At 44.2% G+C, this 20,405-nt stretch overlaps 1 protein-coding gene across 4 annotated transcripts in view; it reads right to left on the bottom strand.

Moving 5' to 3' along the window:
• babam2 (BRISC and BRCA1 A complex member 2) overlaps positions 1-20,405 on the bottom strand; it is a 318,522-nt gene that overhangs the window by 262,262 nt on the left and 35,855 nt on the right. For all 4 annotated transcript variants that reach the window (XM_038799057.1, XM_038799060.1, XM_038799059.1 and 1 more), the window contains exon 4: positions 4,605-4,699. In XM_038799057.1, the coding sequence (XP_038654985.1) occupies positions 4,605-4,699 (95 nt within the window). The remainder of the gene's footprint in view (positions 1-4,604; positions 4,700-20,405) is intronic.

Raw genomic sequence — 20,405 nt, 5'->3', positions numbered from 1 at the left:
CTAGTAGAGTTGACGTGGGAGACCAAGTGAATGTGGTTTATTTAGACTTCCAGAAGGCTTTCGACAAAGTCTCACATAGCAGGTTACTATGAAAAGTTCAAGCGCATGGGATTGCGGATAGTGTCTTGAGATGGATAGAAAGCTGGTTAGCAGAGATGAAGCAAAAAGTTGGAATAAATGGGTCTTTTTCCAATTGGCAGGCAGTAACTAGTTGGGTATCGCAGGGATCTGTGCTAGGACCCCAAGTGTTCACATGATATATTCATTATTTGGATTAGGGAACGAAATGTAGTATTTCCAAATGTGCAGGCGATACAAAGTTGGGTAGGAGGGCAAACTGTGACGAGGATGCATAGATGCTTCAGCAGGATTTGGACAGGCTGAGTGAGTGGGCACATGCAGGAAAATGTGGATAAATGTGAAGTTAAAATAGGAAGGCATATTATTATTTGAATGGGTGTAAATTGAGAGAGGTGGATACTCAGCAAGACCTTGGTGTCCTTTTGTATCAGTCGCTGAAAGTAAGTACACAGGTACAGCAGGCAGTAAAGGAGACAAATGGCGCTTGCTTTCATAGCGAGAAGAATTGAGGCTAAGAATAGGGATATTTTACTAACAATTGTATAGGACATTCATGAGGCCACACCTGGCACATTGTAATAATAATCTTTATTATTGTCACAATTAGGCTTACACCAACATTGAAATGAAGTTATTGTGAAAAGCCCCCAGTCTCCACATTCCGTCGCCTGTTCAGGTACACAGGGAGAATTCAGAATGCCCAAAATACCTAACAGCACGTCTTTAGGACTTATGGGAGGAAACTGGAACACCTGGGAGGAAACCCACGCAGACATGGGGAGAACGTGCAGATTCCGCAGACAGTGAACCAAGAGGGAATCAAACCTGGGACCCTGGCGTTGTGAGGCAACAGTGCTAGCCAGTGTGCTACCATGCTGTCCAGTGCGCAGTTTTAATGTCCTTATCTGAGGAAGGGATGTACTTGCTATGAGGGAGTGCTGCGAATGTTTACCAGGTTGATTCCTAGGATGGCGGGATGGACTTAGAAGAATCGCTTATTGTCACGAGTAGGCTTCAAATGAAGTTACTGTGAAAAGCCCCTAGTCGCCACATTCCGACGCCTGTTCGGGGAGGCTGGTACGGGAATTGAACCGTGCTGCTGGCCTGCTTTGGTCTGCTTTAAAAGCCAGCGATTTAGCCCAGTGTGCTAAACCAGTATGAGGAGTGACTAAATTAGTTAGGATTATATTCATTGGAGTGTAGAAAAGTGAGGCGGGGGGGGGGGGAGGGTGATCTCATAGCAACTTACAAAATTATAACAGGATTAGGCAGGGTAGGGTGGCGTGGTGGTGAGGGGTTAGCACTACTGCCTCACAGTACCTATGCCCTGGGTTTGATCCCAGCCCCGGGTCAATGCCCTGTGTGGAGTTTGCACATTCACGCTGTGTCTGCATGGTTCTCACCCCACAACCCAAAGATGTGCAGGGCAGGTGAATTGGCCATGCTAAATTGCCCCTTTAAAAAAAAAGGATTAGGTAGGGTGGATTCAGAAAGGATGTTCCCGATGGTGGGAGAGTCCAGAACTAGGCATCATAGTTTGAGGATAAAGGGTAAATTTTTTAGGACTGAGGTGAGGAGAAATTTCTTCACCCAGAGAGTGGTGAACATGTAGAATTCAGTATCATAAAAAGTAGTTGAGGTGAAAACATTGTTTAATTTCAAGAAGGAATTAGATATAGCACTTGGGGAAAAAGGCATCAAAGGATATGGCGGCGGCGGGGGGGAGGGGGGGGGAGAGAGAGAGAGAGAGAGAGAAGGTGGGATCAGGGTATTGAACTCAATGATCGGCCATGATCATAATGAATGGCAGAGTAGGCTTGATAGGCCGAATGACTGCCTCCTGTTTCTCCTGTGTCCCTCATGATTTCCCAGTCTCGAGTTCCTAGATCTGTTCGAAATATATCCTATTTAGCACAGTGATAGTGTGCCACAACACAACAGAGGCATCGTCAATGTGAAGACTGGATTTTATTTCCACAAGGACTGTGCAGTGGCCACGCCTACCAACAGTCATGAGCAGGTACATCTGTGACAGGTAGGCAGGTGATGAGGTCAAGTATGGTTTTTCCCCATGTTAGTTCCTCGCATATCCAGTCTAGCAGTTATGTTCTGGGGATCCGAGATCAAAATCTGGAATTACAAGTCTAATAATGACCATGAAACTGTTGTCGATTGTCGTAAAAACCCATTTGGTTCACTAATGTCCTTTAGGGAAGGAAATCTTACCCTGGTCTGGCCTACAAGTGACTCCAGATCCACAGCAATGTGGTTGACTCTTAACTGTCCCCTCAAGGGCAATTAGGGATGGGCAATAAATGCTGGCACAGTCTGTGGCGCCCACATCCCATGAACAAATAAAATTAAACTGTGTACCGTGGTGCCGCCACTTCTGCTGTCCTACCGACAGGACAGACCCAGCGATGGGGATGGTGGCGTCTTGGACATTAACTTTAAGGAATGATTCCATGAATGTGGCTGTGTCAGGCTATTGCTTGACTAATTTGTGAGACAGCTTTCCCAATTTTAGCACAGACCCCCAGATGTCAGCAAGGAGGACTTTGCGATTTTGATACAACTGACTAACTTGCCAGGGCTTCTGAGGGCAATTAAGAGTCAATCACATTATTATGCACTGGAGTCACCTACAGGCCAGAACAGGAGAGGACAGCAGATTTCCTCTCTGAAAAACATTAGTGAACCAGATGGATTTTTACAACAATGGCTTCACGGTAATTCTGATATTTTTCATTCAATTCAGATTTCACCATCTCTGCGGCAGGATCTGAACCCAGGCCTCCAGAACATTATCCTGGGTCTCTAGATTATTAGTCCAGAGTAATACCACTGTGTCACCATCCCTTATTCACCTCTGGGTGAAAAAATATTTCTTCAAATCCCCTCAACTTAAAATTCTGCTCCCTTGATATTCACCCTCCAACTAAGCACAGTCATTGCAGCTAATCAAGTAGACAGGCCCCCACCAATTTCTCAGAATAATTGCAATCTGCAATGCTGGGACCACACTTTTCACATTAATGATCTGGGAGAAGGAACTGAAAGCACTATTGCTAAATTTGCAGATGATACAAAGATCTGTAGAGAGGCAGGTAGCATTGAGGAAGCAGGTGGGTTTAAGAGGGACTTGGACAGGCTAGGAAAGTGGGCAGAGGAGTGGCAGATGGAATACAATGTGGAAATGTGTGAGGTTATGCACTTTGGAAGGAGAAATGGAGGCACAGACTATTTTCTAAATGGGAAGATGCTTAGGAAATCAGAGGCACAAAGGGACTTGGAATTCCTTGTTCACGATTCTCTTTAGGTTAACGTGCAGGTTCAGTCGGCAGTTAAGAAGGCAAATGCAATGTTAGCATTCATGTCGAGAGGGCTAGGATACAAGTCCAGGGATGTACCTCTGAGGCTACATAAGGCTCTAGTCAGACCCCATTTGGAGCATTGTGAGCAGTTTTGGGCCCCGTATCTAAGGAAGGTTGTGCTGGCCTTGGAAAGGGTCCAGAGGAGGTTCACAAGAATGATCCCTGGAATGAAGAACTTGTCGTATGAGGAACGGTTGAGGCACAAAGGTCTGTACTCTACTCGTTGGAGTTAGAAGGATGAGGAGGGATCTTATTGAAACTTACAAGATGCTGCGTGGCCTGGCTAGGGTGGACATGGAGAGAATGTTTCCACTTGCAGGAAAAACTAGAAGCCGAGAAACACAATCTCAGGCTAAAGGTACAATCTTTTACAACAGAGAGGACGAGGAACTTCTTCAGCCAGAGGGTGGTGAATCTGTGGAAGCCAAATCAGAGTGTCTTTAAGACAGAGATTAATAGGTTTTCGATCAATAAGGGGATCAGGGGTTATGGGGAGAAGGCAGGAGAATGGGGATGAGAAAAGTATCAGGAATGATTGAATGGAGGAGCAGACTTGTTGGTCCGAATGGCCTAATTCTGCTCCTATGTCTTATGGTCTTATGTGTCAATACCATCCTCAGAATAAGAAATACAAGAACTAACAACTTACTTAGTAGACACTGCTTGTAAAACTTTATAGCTGCCCTTTCTGGTCAGTCAATTCAACTCAATGAATAACTTCAAAATTACTTTAAACATGTTAACAACTACATCCGAAAGTAAAAGCTGAACCTTTCATGCAAGGTTGCTTTGACTCCAAAGGAAAATGTCAACTGCAGGACAAATTTAGTGCAACACTTCCTCAAACCTTGTTGGTATGCAAAACAGCGAACAATAAAATTAACAAGCTTCCAACTGTTATAGGAAGCTCTTTAAAACATCCCTTTTCACTCATTAAGAAATGTTTGCACCAAAAATTGAGGGTTCATGCAGCTTCAAATTTTAATCTGTCAACCAAATAATAGATTTCATAAAGACTGGCATAATTTAAAACAAGGATCACACAACAGCCTGAAGAGCCTGCTGATGTCAGCTCATTCAGAGACTACATTCCAAATCTATTGTGCTGTATGCAACAACCAGATCATTAAAATTCTAAAACAAACTCACGTGGAGCATTGTGGGTTCAGGCAAAAAATCCACATCTTCTCCAAAGATGAAATCTGGAGGCAGGTCTGGGTAATGACAGTTGAAAATAATGTCCCCTTGATAAAATAAACAAATTCGACAATTTAGGTTATTATTCATCATTTAAGCATACAGATGATATTTACTGAATCACAGCACACAAACACGAGTCTGCACCAACAAAACCACGCTAATTCTACGTTCATCAAACTTTCCAGAACTTGGTTCATAGCCTTGAATGTTATGACACTACAAGTGTCCAATCACGTACCTTTTGAAAGTTTTTGAGGTTACGCGTCTCTATTATCCTCCCAGGCAGTGCATTCCAGATTCCTACCTACCTCGGTGAAAATATATTTCCTCAACTCCACTCACCTTCAAATTATGCCGATTGTTATTCACCCTCCAAGGCGAACAGTTGCTTCCTATCCACTCTGTCCAGACCCCTCAATGTTATACACCTCAATCAGGTGCCCCCACAGCCTTCCCTGCTCGAAAGAAAACAACCCGAGCTAATGCAGCCTCACTTCAGAGTTCAAATCCTCCATACCAGGCAAGACCCTGGTGACTCTCCTCTGCACCCTCTCCAGTGCAATCACATCCTTCCTGTAGTGAGGTGACCAGAACTGCACATAATACTCCAGCTGTGGCCAAACCAAGGTTTTGTACAGCTCCAATAAACCTCCCTGCTCTTTTAATGTGTGTGTCACGACGAATAAAGGCAAGTATCCCATATGCCTTCTAAACTACCCTATTAACCTGTCCTGCTGCCTTCAGGGATATGTGGATGAACACCCAAGATCCCTCTGTTTCTTTGAGCTTCCTCGTATCTGGTGTCCTGCCTTTCATTTTGTACTCCCTTGTGTTGTTACTCCTTCCAAAGTGCATCACCTCACACTTTTCAGGGTTAAATTTCATCTGCTACTGATCTGCCATCTAACCAACCCGTCTATATCTTCTTGCAACCCAAGACCTTCTTCCTCACCATTAAGCACCCTCAATCTTTGTGTCAACCACAAACTTACTTATTAACACCACCATCACATTCCCATTGATATTGTTTATATAAACACCAAGAACAATAAAGGAACATAGCACTGATCCTTGTGGTACACCACTGGGCAATGACCTTCAGTCACACAAACAGCCTTCTACCACCACCCCCTGTCTCATATTACGATGCCAGTTTTGGTCCAACTTGTCAAGTTACACTGGATCCCATGTGCTTTTACCTTCTTTATCAGTCTACCATGTGGGACCTTGTCAAAGACTTTGCGCGACAAGCGGAATCGTTGAGCAGAAACTGATAGCCAAGTTCCGCACACATGAGTACAGCCTCAACCGGGACCTTGGATTCATGTCTCATTACATTCACCCCCCACCATTTCGCCTGGGCTTGCAAAATCCTACCAACTGTCCTGCCTTGAGACAATTCACACCTTCACACCTCTTTAACCTGTGATAAATCCCTTTCTCCAGCTGCACCATCTGGACCTGTAAAGACTTAATCACCTGCAAAGACTCACATTCAAAGAATCATCTTGCATCATTGACTTTTTCTATATAGATGTTTGTCGAACCCACCTCTTCACTCATCTGATGAAGGAGCTGTGCTCCGAAAGCTAGTGATTCCAAACCAACCCGTTGGACTTTAACCTGGTGTTGCAAGACTTCTTACTGTGCCTACTCCTAGTCCAACACCGGCAGCTCGACATCAAGTCTACTCTCAAGCATCAGTGAAGTGATAGTAGGGGTCATCAACAGTGCAATGACCATCTCCATTAAGAGAAAATAAAACCATCGCCCTTTGACATTGAATAGCATTATCATCACTGAATCCCCCACTGTCAACACTGGGGGTTACCATTGACCAAATACTGAACTGGACGAGCCATATTGGACTGGACGAGCCAATACTGTGGCTAAAAGAGCAGTTCAGAGGCTCAGAATCCTACGGTGAGTAACTCACCTCCTGACTCCAGAAAGCCTGTCCACCACCTCCAAGGCACAAGTCAGGACTGTGATGAAATACTCCCCACTTGCCTGGATGACTGCAGTTCGAACAACACTCAAGAAGCTTGACACCATCCAGTACAAAGCAGCCAACTTGATTGGTACCCCTACCACAAGCATTCACTCCCTCCAACACTCACACACAGTGGCAAGCAGTGTGTACCAGCTGCACTGCAGGAACTCACAAAGGCTCCTTAGACAGCACCTTCCAAACCCACAATCACTACCTTTTAGAAGGTCAAGGGCAGCAGATACATGAGAACACCATCACTTGGAAGTTCCCCTCCAAGCCACTTACTGTTCTGACTTGGAAACATATCGCCGTTCCTTCACTGTCACTGGGTCAACTCCCTCCCTAAAAGCACAGTAGATGTACCTACAGCACATGGACTGCAGCGGTTCAAGACGACAGCTCACCACAACCTTCTAAAGGGCAATGAGGGATGAGCTACAAATGCTGGCCCAGCCAGTGAAGCTAACATCCGTAAAAAATCGTTTAAAAATAAATCGACATACCCGATCACCTCCTTGTAAAATTCAATCAAATCCGTTAGGCATGACCTCCCTCAGACAAAGCTATGTTGACTATCCCTGATCAAACAGTGCCAGTAATGTGAGACTCACGATCTGTAATTCCCTGGTTTATCGCTATCACCTTTCTTGCAAAGCAGAACCATATTAGCTGTACTCTGATCTTCTGGCACCTCCCATGGAGTTAAACATTTGGGATACAGGCGCTGTAATTTCCCCTCCTGCCTCCCACGGTAGCCTGGAATTCAACACATCCGGTCCTGGGGGTTTGCCCACTTTTAAGCCCACCAAACCTCAAATACCTCCTCACCCCTTCTATCAGAATGTTTCAGAGCCTCACAGGCCTTCTCTCCAAATTCTGAGTGAAGACAGATGTGGAGTGCTCATTTAACGCCATACCAATGTCTTCCGGCTCCATGCAGATTGGCCCCTTTGTCCTTAATGGGACCGACTCTTTCCCTGGTTACCCTCTCAACTATCGACGGCACAATAGCGTAGTGGTTAGCATTGTTGCTTCACAGCACCAGGGACCCGGGTTTGATTCCCGCTTGGGTCACTGTCTGTGCAGAGTCTGCACATTCATCCCGTATTATTCCTTTCACTTATTCATTATTTGATATTATATTTGTAAATTCCAGTACCAGCCTCCCTGAACAGACGCTGGAATGTGGCGACTAGGGGCTTTTCACAGTAACTTCATTTGAAGCCTACTTGTGACAATACGCGATTTTCATTTCATTTCATTTGTAATCAGTTAAGGTAAAGTGTAAAAATGGCAGGAGATCCCACACCTGTGTTATGCTCCTTGTGCTCAATGTGCGAGTTCAGGGATGCGGCCGATGCCCCTGGCTCCTTCATGCGCGGGAAGTGTGTCCAGCTGCAGCTCCTGTTAGATCGCATGACAGCTCTGGAGCTGCGGATGGACTCACTTTGGAGCATCTGCGATGCTGAGGAGGTCGTGGATAGCACATTCAGTGAGGTGGTCACACTGCAGATTAGGATTGGTGAGGGAGACAGGGAATGGGTGACCAGAAGGAAGAGAAAGAGCAGGAAGGCAGTGCAGGTGTCCCCTGCGATCATCTCCCTCCAAAACACGTATACCATTTTGGATACTGTTGGGGGAGATGACTCACCAGGGGAAGGCAGTAGTAGCCAGGTTCATGGCACCGTGGCTGGCTCTGCTGCACAGAAGGGTGGGAAAAAGACTGGCAGGGGTATAGTCATAGGAGATTCAATCGTAAGGGAAGTAGACAGGAGTTTCTGTTGTCGAAAACGAGATTCCCGAATGGTATGTTGCCTCCCGGGTGCACGGGTCAGGGATGTCTCAGATCGGCTGCAGGACATACTGAAGGGGCAGGGTGAACAGCCAGCATATAGGCACCAACGATATAGGGAAAAAACGGGATGAGGTTCTACAATCCGAATTTAGGGAGTTAGGAGATGAGTTAAAAAGTAGGACCTCAAAAGGTAGTAATCTCAGGATTTCTACCAGTGCCACAAGACAGTCAGAGTAGAAATTCAAGAATAGTCAGAATTAATACGTGGCTTGAGAGATGGTGCAGGAGGGAGGGGTTCAGATTTTTGGGACATTGCAACCGGTTCTGGGGGTGGTAGGACCATTACAAATCGGATGGTCTACACCTGGGCAGGACTGGAACCAATATCCAAGGGGTGCTTTTGCTAACAATGTTGGGGAGGTTTTAAACTAATCTGGCAGGGGGGTGGGAACCAGATTAGGAAGTTAGAGGTCACTAAAGACGCAGCAACTAAAGCCAGTAAGGTACTAGATAATAAACTCATTGTGACTAAGGGGAAGAGTAGACAGGGAAGAGATGATGAACGCAAAGGGACAGGTGGTCTGAGGTGCATTTGTTTTAATGCGAGAAGTGTGGCAGGTAAGGCAGATTAACTTAGGGCTTGGATTAGTACCTGGGAATATGATGTTATTGGTATTACTGAGACTTGGTTGAGGGAAGGGCAAGATTGGCAACTAAATATCCCAGGGTATAGATGCTTCAGGAGGGATAGAGAGGGAGGTAAAAGGAGTGGAGGATTTGCATTACTGGTCAGAGATGATATCACAGCTGTGATTAAGGAGGGCACTATGGAGGATTTGAGCATTGAGGCAATATGGGTAGAGCTAAGAAATAGGAAGGGTGCAGTAACATTGTTGGGACTTTACTACTGGCCTCCCAAAAGCAGAGCGTGAAGTAGAGGTACAAATATGTAGACAGATTATAGAAAAATGTAGGAGCAATAGGGTGGTCGTGATGGGAGATTTTAACTTCCCCAATATTGATTGGAACTCATGTAGTGTTGGAGGTGTAGATGGAGCAGAATTTGTAAAGAGCATCCAGGAGAGTTTTTGGAGCAGTATGTAAATAGTCCAACTCGGGAAGGGGCCATACCTGGTATTGGGGAATGATCCCGGCCAGGTGGTTGAAGTTTCAGGCGGTGATTACTTTGGGAATAGCGATCACAATTCCATACGTTTTAGAATACTCATGGACAAAGACGAGAGTGGTCCTAAAGGAAGAGTGCGAAATTGGGGAAAGGCCATGTATAACAAAATTTGGCAGGAGCAAGGGAATGTGGATTGGGATCAGCTGTTTTATGGTAAATCCACATTTGAAATGTGGGAGGCTTTTAAGGAAAGGTTGATTAGAGGGCAGTGATAGAAATGGCAAGATAAGGGAACCATGGATGACGGGTGGAATTGTGAGACTAGCTAAGATGAAAAAGGAAGTATACATAAGATCTAGGCGACTTAAAACTGATAAAGCTTTGGAGGAATATCGGGAAAGGACAAATCACAAACACGCAATAAAGAGGGCTAAAAGGGGTCATGAAATATCTTTGGCTAAAGGGTTAAGCAAAATCTCAAAGCCTTTTATTCGTATATAAGGAGCAAGAGGGTAACTAGAGAAAGGATTGGCCCACTCAAAGACAAAAGAGGGAATTTATGCGTGCAGTCAGAAGAAATGGGTGAGATTCTTAATGAGTACTTCGATATTCACCAAGGAGAGGGGCATGACGGATGTTGAGGCTAGGGACGGATGTTTAAATACTCTAGGTCAAGTCGGCATAAGGAAGGGGGATGTTTTGGGTACTCTAAAAGGCATTAAGGTGGACAAGTCCCCAGGTCCAGATGGGATCTATCCAAGGTTTCTGAGGGAAGCGAGGGACAAAATAGTTGGGGTTTTAACAGATATCTTTGCAGCATCTTTGAGCACAGGTGAGGTCCCGGATAGACTTATCAGTGATAGGCAGCATGGTTTTGTGCAGGGAAGGTCATGTCTTACAAACCTAATAGAATTCTTTGAGGAAGTGACAAAGTTAATTGATGAGGGAAGGGCTGTAGATGTCATATACACGGACTTCAGTAAGGCGCTTGATAAAGTTTCCCATGGCAGGTTGACGGAAAAAGTGAAGTTGCATGGGGCTCAGGGTGTACTAGCTAGATGGATAAAGAATTGGCTGGGCAACAGGAGACAGAGAGCAGTGGTGGAAGGGAGTGTCTCAAAATGGAGAAAGGTGACTAGTGGTGTTCCACAGGGATCCGTGCTCAGACCACTGTTGTTTGTGATATACATAAATGATCTGGACGAAGGTGTAGGTGGTCTGATTAGCAAGTTTGCAGATGATACTGAGATTGGTGGAGTTGCAGATAGCGAGGGGGACTGTCAGAGAATACAGAAAAATATAGATAGATTGGAGAGTTGGGCAGAGAAATGGCAGATGGATGCATTTTGGAAGATCTAATTCAAGAGTGGACTATACGGTCAATGGAAGAGTCCTGGGGAAAATTGATGTACAGAGAGATCTGGGAGTTCAGGTCCATTGTACCCTGAAGGTGGCAATGCAGGTCAATAGAGTGGTCAGGAAGGAATACAGCACGCTTGCCTTCATCGGACGGGGTATTGAGTACAAGAGTCGGCAGGTCATGTTACAGTTGTATAGGACTTTGGTTAGGCCACATTTGGAATACGGCGTGCAGTTCTGGTTGCCACATTACCAGAAGGATGTGGATGCTTTAGAGAGGGTGCAGAGGAGGTTCACCAGGATGTTGTCTGGTATGGAGGGTGCTGGCTATGACGAAAGGTTGAGTAGATTAGGACTGGTTTTGTTGGAAAGACGGAGTTCATTGGGGGCCTGATTGAGGTCTACAAAATTATGAGAGGTATGGACAGGGTGGATAGCAACAAGCTTTTTCCTAGAGTGGGGGTGTCCATTACAAGGGGTCATGATTTCAAGGTGAGAGGGGGAAAGTTTTCGGGAGATGTGCGTGGAAAGTTTTTTTACGCAGAGGGTGGCGGGTGCCTGGAAAGCTTTGCCAGCGGAGGTGGTAGAGGCGGGCACGATAGCATCATTTAAGATGCATCTGGACAGATATATGAACGGACGGGGAACAGAGGGAAGTAGATCCTTGGAAAATAGGTGACAGGTTTAGATAAAGGATCTGGATCGACACAGGCTGGGAGGGCCGAAGGGCCAGTTCCTGTGCTGTAATTTTCATTGTTTGTATCTGCGTGGGTTTCCCTCGGTTGCTCTGGTTTCCTCCCACAAGACCCAAAAGATGTGTTTGTTAGGTGAATTGGACATTCTGAATTCTCCCTCAGTGTACCCGAACAGGCGCCGTTGTGTAGCGACGAGGGAATTTTCACAATAACTTCCTTGCAGTGTTATCCTACTAAACCTTTTTGTGACACTAATAAAGATTTATATAATTTCTTTCAAAGCAAAAATTAATAAAGCATAAAGTATTTTGTTAGATTGGCGAAATCCGTTTAAAAAAATAATTTTTTCCTTCCTGATAAGTTTTAGAACATAGAACATTACAGCGCAGTACGGGCCCTTCAGCCCTCGATGTTGCGCCGACCCGTGAAACCATCTGAAGCCTATCTGACCTACACTATTCCATTTTCATCCATATGTCTATCCAGCGACCACTTAAATGCCCTTAAAGTTGGCGAGTCTACTACTGTTGCAGGCAGGGCGTTCCACACCCCTACTACTCTCTGAGTAAAGAAACTGCCTCTGACATCTGTCCTATATCTACTACCCCTCAATTTAAAGCTATGTCCCCTCGTGTTGGTCATCACCATCCGAGGAAAGCGACTCTCACTGTCCACCCTATCTAACCCTCTGACAATCTTATATGTCTCTATTAAGTCACCTCTCCGCCTTCTCCGGATTGCTACTAGTGCTACAAGCTAGTCAGAGTAGGAATGTCAGCACAGATAGGATGAATGCGTGGCTCGAGAGATGGTGCAAGAGGGAGGGATGCAAATTCCTGGGGCATTGGAACCGGTTCTGGGGGAGGTAGGACCAGTACAAATTGGATGGTCTGCACCTAGGCAGGACTGGGACCGATGTCCTTGGGGGGGGGGGGGGGATGTTTGCTCGTGCTGTTGGGGAGGTTTTAAACTAATGTGATAGGGGGGTGAGAACCAATGCAGGAAGTTGGAGGGGAGTAAACCAGGGACAGCAACAAAAGTCAGTAAGGGGGAAAGTGCAAGGCAGAGAAGCCATAATCAAAAAGGCCACAGTACAGGATACAGTGACTGAGGAGAGCTCAGTGAATAGACCCAGTAATACTAAAAGGAATAAAAATGGAAATAAAAACATAAATGGAAAGTGACGCAGAAGATTGCTACATTAGGATAAGGGTTCAACAATAAGGAAAATTAGGAGAAAAGTTCAAAGGAAAAATGACTTGGGAGAGGTTACTGATAGGAGGTGTTAAAATTCAAAACAGAGGTATAAAAGCCAACATAAGGGTACTTTACCTGAATGCTCAAAGTATTCGGAATAAGGTAAATGAGTTGATGGTGCAAATCATCGTGAATGACTATGATTTAGTGGCCATGGTTAAAGGATAGTCGCTACTGGGAGTTAAATATCCGAGGGTATCAAACTATTCAGAGGGACAGAGTGGATGGTAAGGGAGGCGGTGTAGCTGTTATTTAAGGATGACATCCGGGCAGTAGCGAGGGATGACATCGGTGCTATGGAGGATAAGGTTGAATCCATTTGGGTGGAAATCAGGAATAGTAAGGTGAAAAAGTCACTGAGTGTCTATCGGCCACCAAATAGTAACATTATGGTGGGGCGGACAATTAACAAAGAAATGACTGATGCATGTAGAAATGGTACAGCAGTTATCATGGCGGATTTTAATTTACATGTCGACTGGTTTAACCAGGTCGGTCAAGGCAGCCTTGAGGAGGAGTTTATAGAATGTATCCGCGATAGTTTCCTAGAACAGTATGTAATGGAACCTACGAGGGAACAAGCGAGCCTAGATCTTGTCCTGTGTAATGAGACCGAATTGATTAATGATCTTACAGTTAGGGATCCTCTTGGGAGGAGCAATCACAACATGGTAGAATTTAAAATACAGATGGAGCGTGAGAAAATAAAATCAAACACTAGTGTTTCGTGCTTAAACAAAGGAGATTACAATGGGATGTGAGAAGATCTGGCTGAGGTAGACTGGGAAGAAAGATTTTATGGTGAAACAGTTGAGGAACAGTGGAGAACCTTCCAAGTGATTTTTCAGTGCTCAGCAAATGTTTATACCAACAAAAAGGACGGTGGAAAGGGCAGCACGGTAGCACAGGTGGATCGTGCCGTGGCTTCACAGCGCCAGGGTCCCAGGTTCAATTCCCCGCTGGGCCACAGTCTGTGCGGAGTCTGCATGTTCTCCCTGTGTCTGCGTGAGTTTCCTCCAGATGGTCCGGTTTCCTGCCACAGTCCAAAGACGTGCAGGTTGGGTGGATTGGCCATGCTAAACTGCCCATAGTGTCCAAAAAGGTTTAGGAGGGGTTATTGGGTTACGGGGATAGGGTAGAAGTGAGGGCTTAAGTGGGTCGGTGCAGATTAGATAGGCCGAATGGCCTCCTTCTGCACTGTATGTTCTAAAGAGGGGAAAGCGACCGTGGATATCGTAGGAAATAAGTGAGAGTATCAAATTGAAAGAAGCAGCATACAAAGTGGCAAAGATTAGTGGGAGACTAGAGGATTGGGAAATCTTTAGTGGGCAGCAGAAAGCTACTAAAAAAGCTATGAAGAAGAGTAAGATTGATGAGTAAACTTGCTCAGAATATAAAAACAGATAATAAAAGTTTCTACAAATCTATAAAACGAAAAAGAATGGCTAAGGTCAATATGTCCTTTAGTGGATGAGAAAGGAGATTTAATAATGGGAGATGAGGAAATGGCGGAGGAACTGAACAGGTTTTTTGGGTCGGTCTTCACAGTGGAAGACACAAATAACATACCAGTGACTGATAGAAATGAGGCTATGACAGGTGAGGACCTTGAAATGATTGTTATCACTAAGGAGGTAGTGATGGGCAAGCTAATAGGGCTAAAGGTAGACAAGTCTCCTGGCCCTGATGGAATGCATTCCAGAGTGCTAAAAGAGATGGCTAGGGAAAAAGCACTTGTGTTAATTTACCAAATTTCACTAGACTCTGGCGTGGTCCTGAAGGATTGGAAATTAGGAACCGTGACACCACTGTTTAAAAAAGGAGGTAGGGAGAAAGCGAGTAATTATAGGCCAGTTAGCTTAACTTCAGTAGTAAGGAAGATGCTGGAATCTATCATTAAGGAAGAAATAGCAAGGCATCTAGATGGAAATTGTCCCATTGGGCAGATGCAGCATGGGTTCATAAAGGGCAGGTCGTGCCTAACCAATTTAGTGGAATTTTTTGAGGACATTACCAGTGCGATAGATAATGGGGAGCCAATGGATGTGGTATATCTGGATTTCTAGAAAGCTTTTGGCAAGGTGCCACACAAGATAAAGATGCATGGCGTTAAAGGTAAAGAAGTAGGATAAAGAGGATTGGTTAACTAATAGAAAGCAAAGAGTGGGGATTAATGGGTGTTTCTCCAGTTGGCAATCAGTAGCTAGTGGTGTCCCTCGGGGATCAGTGTTGGGCCCACAATTGTTCACAATTTACACAGATGATTTGGAGTTGGGGGCCACGTGCAATGTGTCCAAGTTTGCAGACGACACTAAGATGAGTGGTAAATCAAAAAGTGCAGAGGACACTGGAAGTCTGCAGAGTGATTTGGATAGTTTAAGTGAATGGGCTCGGCAGATGGAATACAATGTTGACAAATGTGAGGATATCCATTTTGGGAGGAATAACAGCAAAAGGGATTATTATTTAAATGACAAAATATTAAAACATGCTGCTGTGCAGAGGGACCGGGATGGCCTATTGCATGTGTTGCAAAAATTTGGTTCACAGGTGCAACAGGTGATTAAGGCGAATGGATTTTGTCCTTCATTGCTAGAGGGATATTATGCTGCAACTGTGTAATGTGTTAGTGAGGCCACACCTGAAGTAGTGTGTTCAGTTTTGGTCTCCTTACCTGAGAAAGGACATACTGGCGCTGGAGGGTGTGCAGAGGATATTCACTAGGTTAATCCCAGAGTTGAAGGGTTTGGATTACGAGGAGAGGTTGAGCAGACTTGGATTGTATTTGTTGGATTTTGGAAGGACGCAGGGTGATATTATAGAAACACATAATTATGAAGGGAATAGATAGGATAGATGCAGGCAGGTTGTTTCCACTGGCGGGTGAAAGCAGAACTAGGGGGCATAGCCTCAAAATAAGGGGAAGTAGATTCAGGACTAAGTTTAGGAGGAACTTCTTAACCCAAAGGTTGTGAATCTATGGAATTCCCTGCCCAGCGAAGCAGTTGAGGCTCCTTCATTTAAATGTTTTCAAGAAGATGGATAGTTATTTTGAAGAATAAAGGGTGTTCGGGCAAGAATGTGGAGGTGAGGTGCACAAAAGATCAGCCATGATCTCATTGAATGGCGGAGCAGGCTTGAAGGGCCAGATGGCCTATTCCTGCTCCGAGTTCTTATTACATAGATTGCATAGAATTTATAGTGCAGAAGGAGGCCATTCGGCCCATCGAGTCTGCACCGGCTCCTGGAAAGAGCACCCGACCCAAGGTCAACACCTCCACCCGATCCCCATAACCCAGTAACCCCACCCAACACTAAGGGCAATTCTGGACCCTAAGGGCAATTTATCATGGCCAATCCACCTAACAGGCACATCTTTGGCTGCGGGAGGAAACCGGAGCATCTGGAGGAAACCCACGCACACACGGGGAGGACGTGCAGACTCTGCACAGACAGTGACCCAAGCCGGAATCGAACCTGGGACCCTGGAGCTGTGAAGCAATTGTGCTAACCACAATGCTACCGTGCTGCCCTTAATATGTTCTTATATTCATAACGATTGGGTGTATGTACCATGTATTGCACAATATATTAATTGGTTGCTAGCAAAAACTTATATTCCGACTTAAGTATAATAAAACATCCCAAAGCACTTCACAGGACATTTGACAACAAAATATGACATTGAACCACACAGGGACTTATTAGATCTGATGACCTAGATTAGAACATGTTGAAGTGTCTTGCTTTAATTGGTCTGTTGATATTAAATGAGGATGAATTGGAAGATTCTGGAAAGTTTCAGCTACTGGTGCAGTCCCAGATATTTGCATTTCTTATTTGTTACTCAAAAATTTGAAGTTGACATGATCAACCACACCTGTGTAAATCAATTTTTTTCAGTTGCTATGGCGAGTTTTTCTGAACCTTTTTTAAAACATGTTTGAGGAGCAACAAAGAAATGTTCTTACCCTATGTGGCTGATATAACATGCATTAATATATATTTATGCATTCACATATATCAGTATATAGAATATATAGAACAGTACAGCACAGAACAGGCCCTTCAGCCCTCGATGTTGTGCCGAGCAATGATCACCCTACTCAAGCCAACGTATCCACCCTATACCAGTAACCCCTCCCCCCCCCATTAACCTTATTTTTTAGGACACCAAGGGCAATTTAGCATGGTCAATCCACCTAACCCGCACATCTTTGGACTGTGGGAGGAAACCGGAGCACCCGGAGGAAACCCACGCACACACGGGGAGGGCGTGCAAAAGTATATTATTCAAAATATTGGATAGGTCATTGCTTCCTGGCTACAATATGTTACTTCATGTTGTCACTAATTTTGGTCCATTCCCTTCTATCAGAATTCCCCATTCCAGTTTACGTCCATTCCCTTTGATCAGAATTCCCCATTCCAATTTACGTCCATTCCCTTCTATCAGAATTCCCCATTCCAGTTTATGTCCATTCCCTTCGATCAGAATTCCCCAGCTGCTGGGGCTGGTTTAGCTCACTAAGCTAAATCGCTGGCTTTTAAAGCAGACCAAGCAGGCCAGCAGCACGGTTCGATTCCCGTACCAGCCTCCCCGGACAGGCGCCGGAATGTGGCGACTAGGGGCTTTTCACAGTAACTTCATTGAAGCCTACTCGTGACAATAAGCGATTTTCATTTTTCATTCTAATTTACGTCCATTCCCTTCTATCAGAATTCCCCATTCCAGTTTACGTCCATTGCCTTCGATCAGAATTCCCCATTCCAATTTACGTCCATTCCCTTCTTTCAGAATTCCCCATTCCAGTTTACGTCCATTCCCTTCGATCAGAATTCCCCATTCCAATTTACCTCCATTCCCTTCTATCAGAATTTCCCACTCCAGTTTACGTCCATTCCCTTTGATCAGAATTCCCCATTCCAGTTTACGTCCATTCCCTTTGATCAGAATTCCCCATTCCAATTTACGTCCATTCCCTTCTATCAGAATTCCCCATTCCAGTTTACGTCCATTCCCTTCGATCAGAATTCCCCATTCCAGTTTACGTCCATTCCCTTTGATCAGAATTCCCCATTCCAGTTTATGTCCATTCCCTTCTATCAAAATTCCCCATTCCAGTTTACTTTTTTGTTTAAATTTGTTCTTGGGATGTTAGCATCAGAAATGTGCTAGAGAAGATGGTGGTTAGCTACCTTCTTGAGCTGCTGCAGTCCATGTGGTGTAGCACAATTAGATATAATTGAGTGGCTTGTTACGCCATTTCAGATGACAGCTAAAATCTGGGTTCACGTGTAAGCCAGACTGGGTAACGGTGGCAGATTACCTCCCTGAAGGCCATTTGTGAACTAGATGAGTTTTTAATGACAATCAGGTAGTTTCATGATCATTATTGATGAGACTTATTTTATTCCAGATTTCTTAAATTCATTTTATTTGACCTCAAGCCTCTGGAGTATTAGTCTGAGCCTTTGGATCACTAGTCTGGTAACATTACCACTATGCTCCAATTTCCCCAACTATGACATTAATTACAGTATGCATTTTCTGTGACTATCACATAATTCAAGGTATTCTTTAATATTTAGCATCTCTAGGCCTTTATGGAGTTCACCCTTACTGCTTAATGCTTAATCAGGTGACCTAGAACTGTAATAACATTGCGATATTATAATTGCCCCATTGTGCAGTTCTGTCGTCTTCCAAAAGGCTGACACAAAGTCAACAAAATCATTTTTTCCACATGAAACAGAAGACTAAATTTGAATACTGCTTTTATCGCAAGAATTATTTAGTTCCTTTAACATCCCATGGATGTCAAATATATTGCAAGAAACTGCAGTGTGGTGAACTCAGCCCAACGCATTACACAAGTTTGTCACCTGCCTATTGATTCTGCCTACATCTCCTGCTGCCTCAGGAAGGCATGTTTCGAGACCCTTCGCACCCAGGCTTTGCCCTCTGTCAGAACCTTCCATCAGGCAGAAGATACAGAAGTCTGAAGACCCATAAATCCAGACATAGGAACTTCTTCCCCCGTTTCCAGACTCCTCAACGACTCTCCCTCTGACTGATCTGTTCCCTGTAAGACACTATTCATGACTCTCTATGCTGCTCTTGCTTACGTCATATTTGCTTTGTTATTTTGTCCTTGTTCCATACTGTAACTAATTATTTATTTGTCGATGTACTATGTACTTTCACACATTCCCTGTAATTATTTACTATTTCGTTTTTGTCTGTGTACGTTTCCTTGGCTGCAGAAAAATACTTTCACTGTGCTTCGGTACATGTGACAATAAATAAACATCAAAATACATAAATTTGACCAAAAGTGGACCAAACATCGCATTATTAGTCAGCATTACTGACTGATTGGTATTCACTTACAAAGAGAGAATATTTTGTAACTTAACAGTACCATTTTTCCCCAGAGTGAGAAAATGAGAGACTGCATACAATGATACCAACCTAACATTATAGGGATGCATTTCCCTTAAATATAGACCTTTTCTGCCTTAATCTTATACAGCACATAAGATGCACACTTCTGTTAGCTACATCACAGCTAATATGTTGAATGAATAAGAATGCACTGCAGATATCTTGCTTGCCGTAAATTACTTGTGCGCCAAGTGTAACTTGATAGAGATATAATAATAAATCATAATTCATTTCCTACAAGATAAGAAATATTGTAATTCAACAGTCATTCATATTTATCATTTTCCATTAAACTATTTCTGTCATACAAATTAAAAGGAGTAAGTAATTCAGCCCCTTAAGCCTACTCTTCCATTCAATAAGATCGTGGCAAATTACATGAGTGTCTTTAAGACAGAGATAGATAAGTTCTTGATTAATAAGGGAATCAGGGATTTATGGGGAGATGGCAAGAGAATGGGGATGAGAAAAATATCAGCCATGATTGAATGCAGGACTGAGGGTGTTGTACCTAAATGCGTGCAGTATACAGAACAAGGCAAATGATCTTGTTGCGCACATTGAAATTGGTGGATACGATATTGTGGGCATCAGAGACGTCGCTGCAAGAGGATCAGGGCTGGGATCTAAACCTACACAAGGATATGTGTCTTATCGAAAGGACAGGCAGATGGGCAAAGGGGGTGGGTTGCATTATTTGTAAGGAATGAAGTTAAATCGATAGCAAGGAGCGATATAGGATCAAAAGGCATAGCATCTGTGTGGGTAGAGTTGAGGATTCGCAAAGGTAAAAAGACCCTGATGGGAGTTATGTGCAAGCCCTTGCAGTAGTCAGGATGTGGGGCAGAAAATAAATCAGGTGATAGAAAAGGTATATCAAAAAGGCAATATTACAATAATCATGGGGGGCTTCAATATGCAGGTGGACTGGGAATATCAGTTTGGTATGGATCCCAAGAAATGGAATTTGTGGAATGTATTTTTGAAGCAACATGTGGTCGAGCCCACTAGGGAACAGGCAATTCTGGATTTTGTGATATGTAATGAGGCAGACGTGATTAAGGAGCTTAAAATGAA

Source organism: Scyliorhinus canicula, chromosome 6, assembly GCF_902713615.1.
Source record: "Scyliorhinus canicula chromosome 6, sScyCan1.1, whole genome shotgun sequence".
Taxonomy (NCBI): domain Eukaryota; kingdom Metazoa; phylum Chordata; class Chondrichthyes; order Carcharhiniformes; family Scyliorhinidae; genus Scyliorhinus; species Scyliorhinus canicula.
Note: the sequence above shows the minus strand (reverse complement) of the source record. Positions and strands in the feature narration are given on the sequence as shown.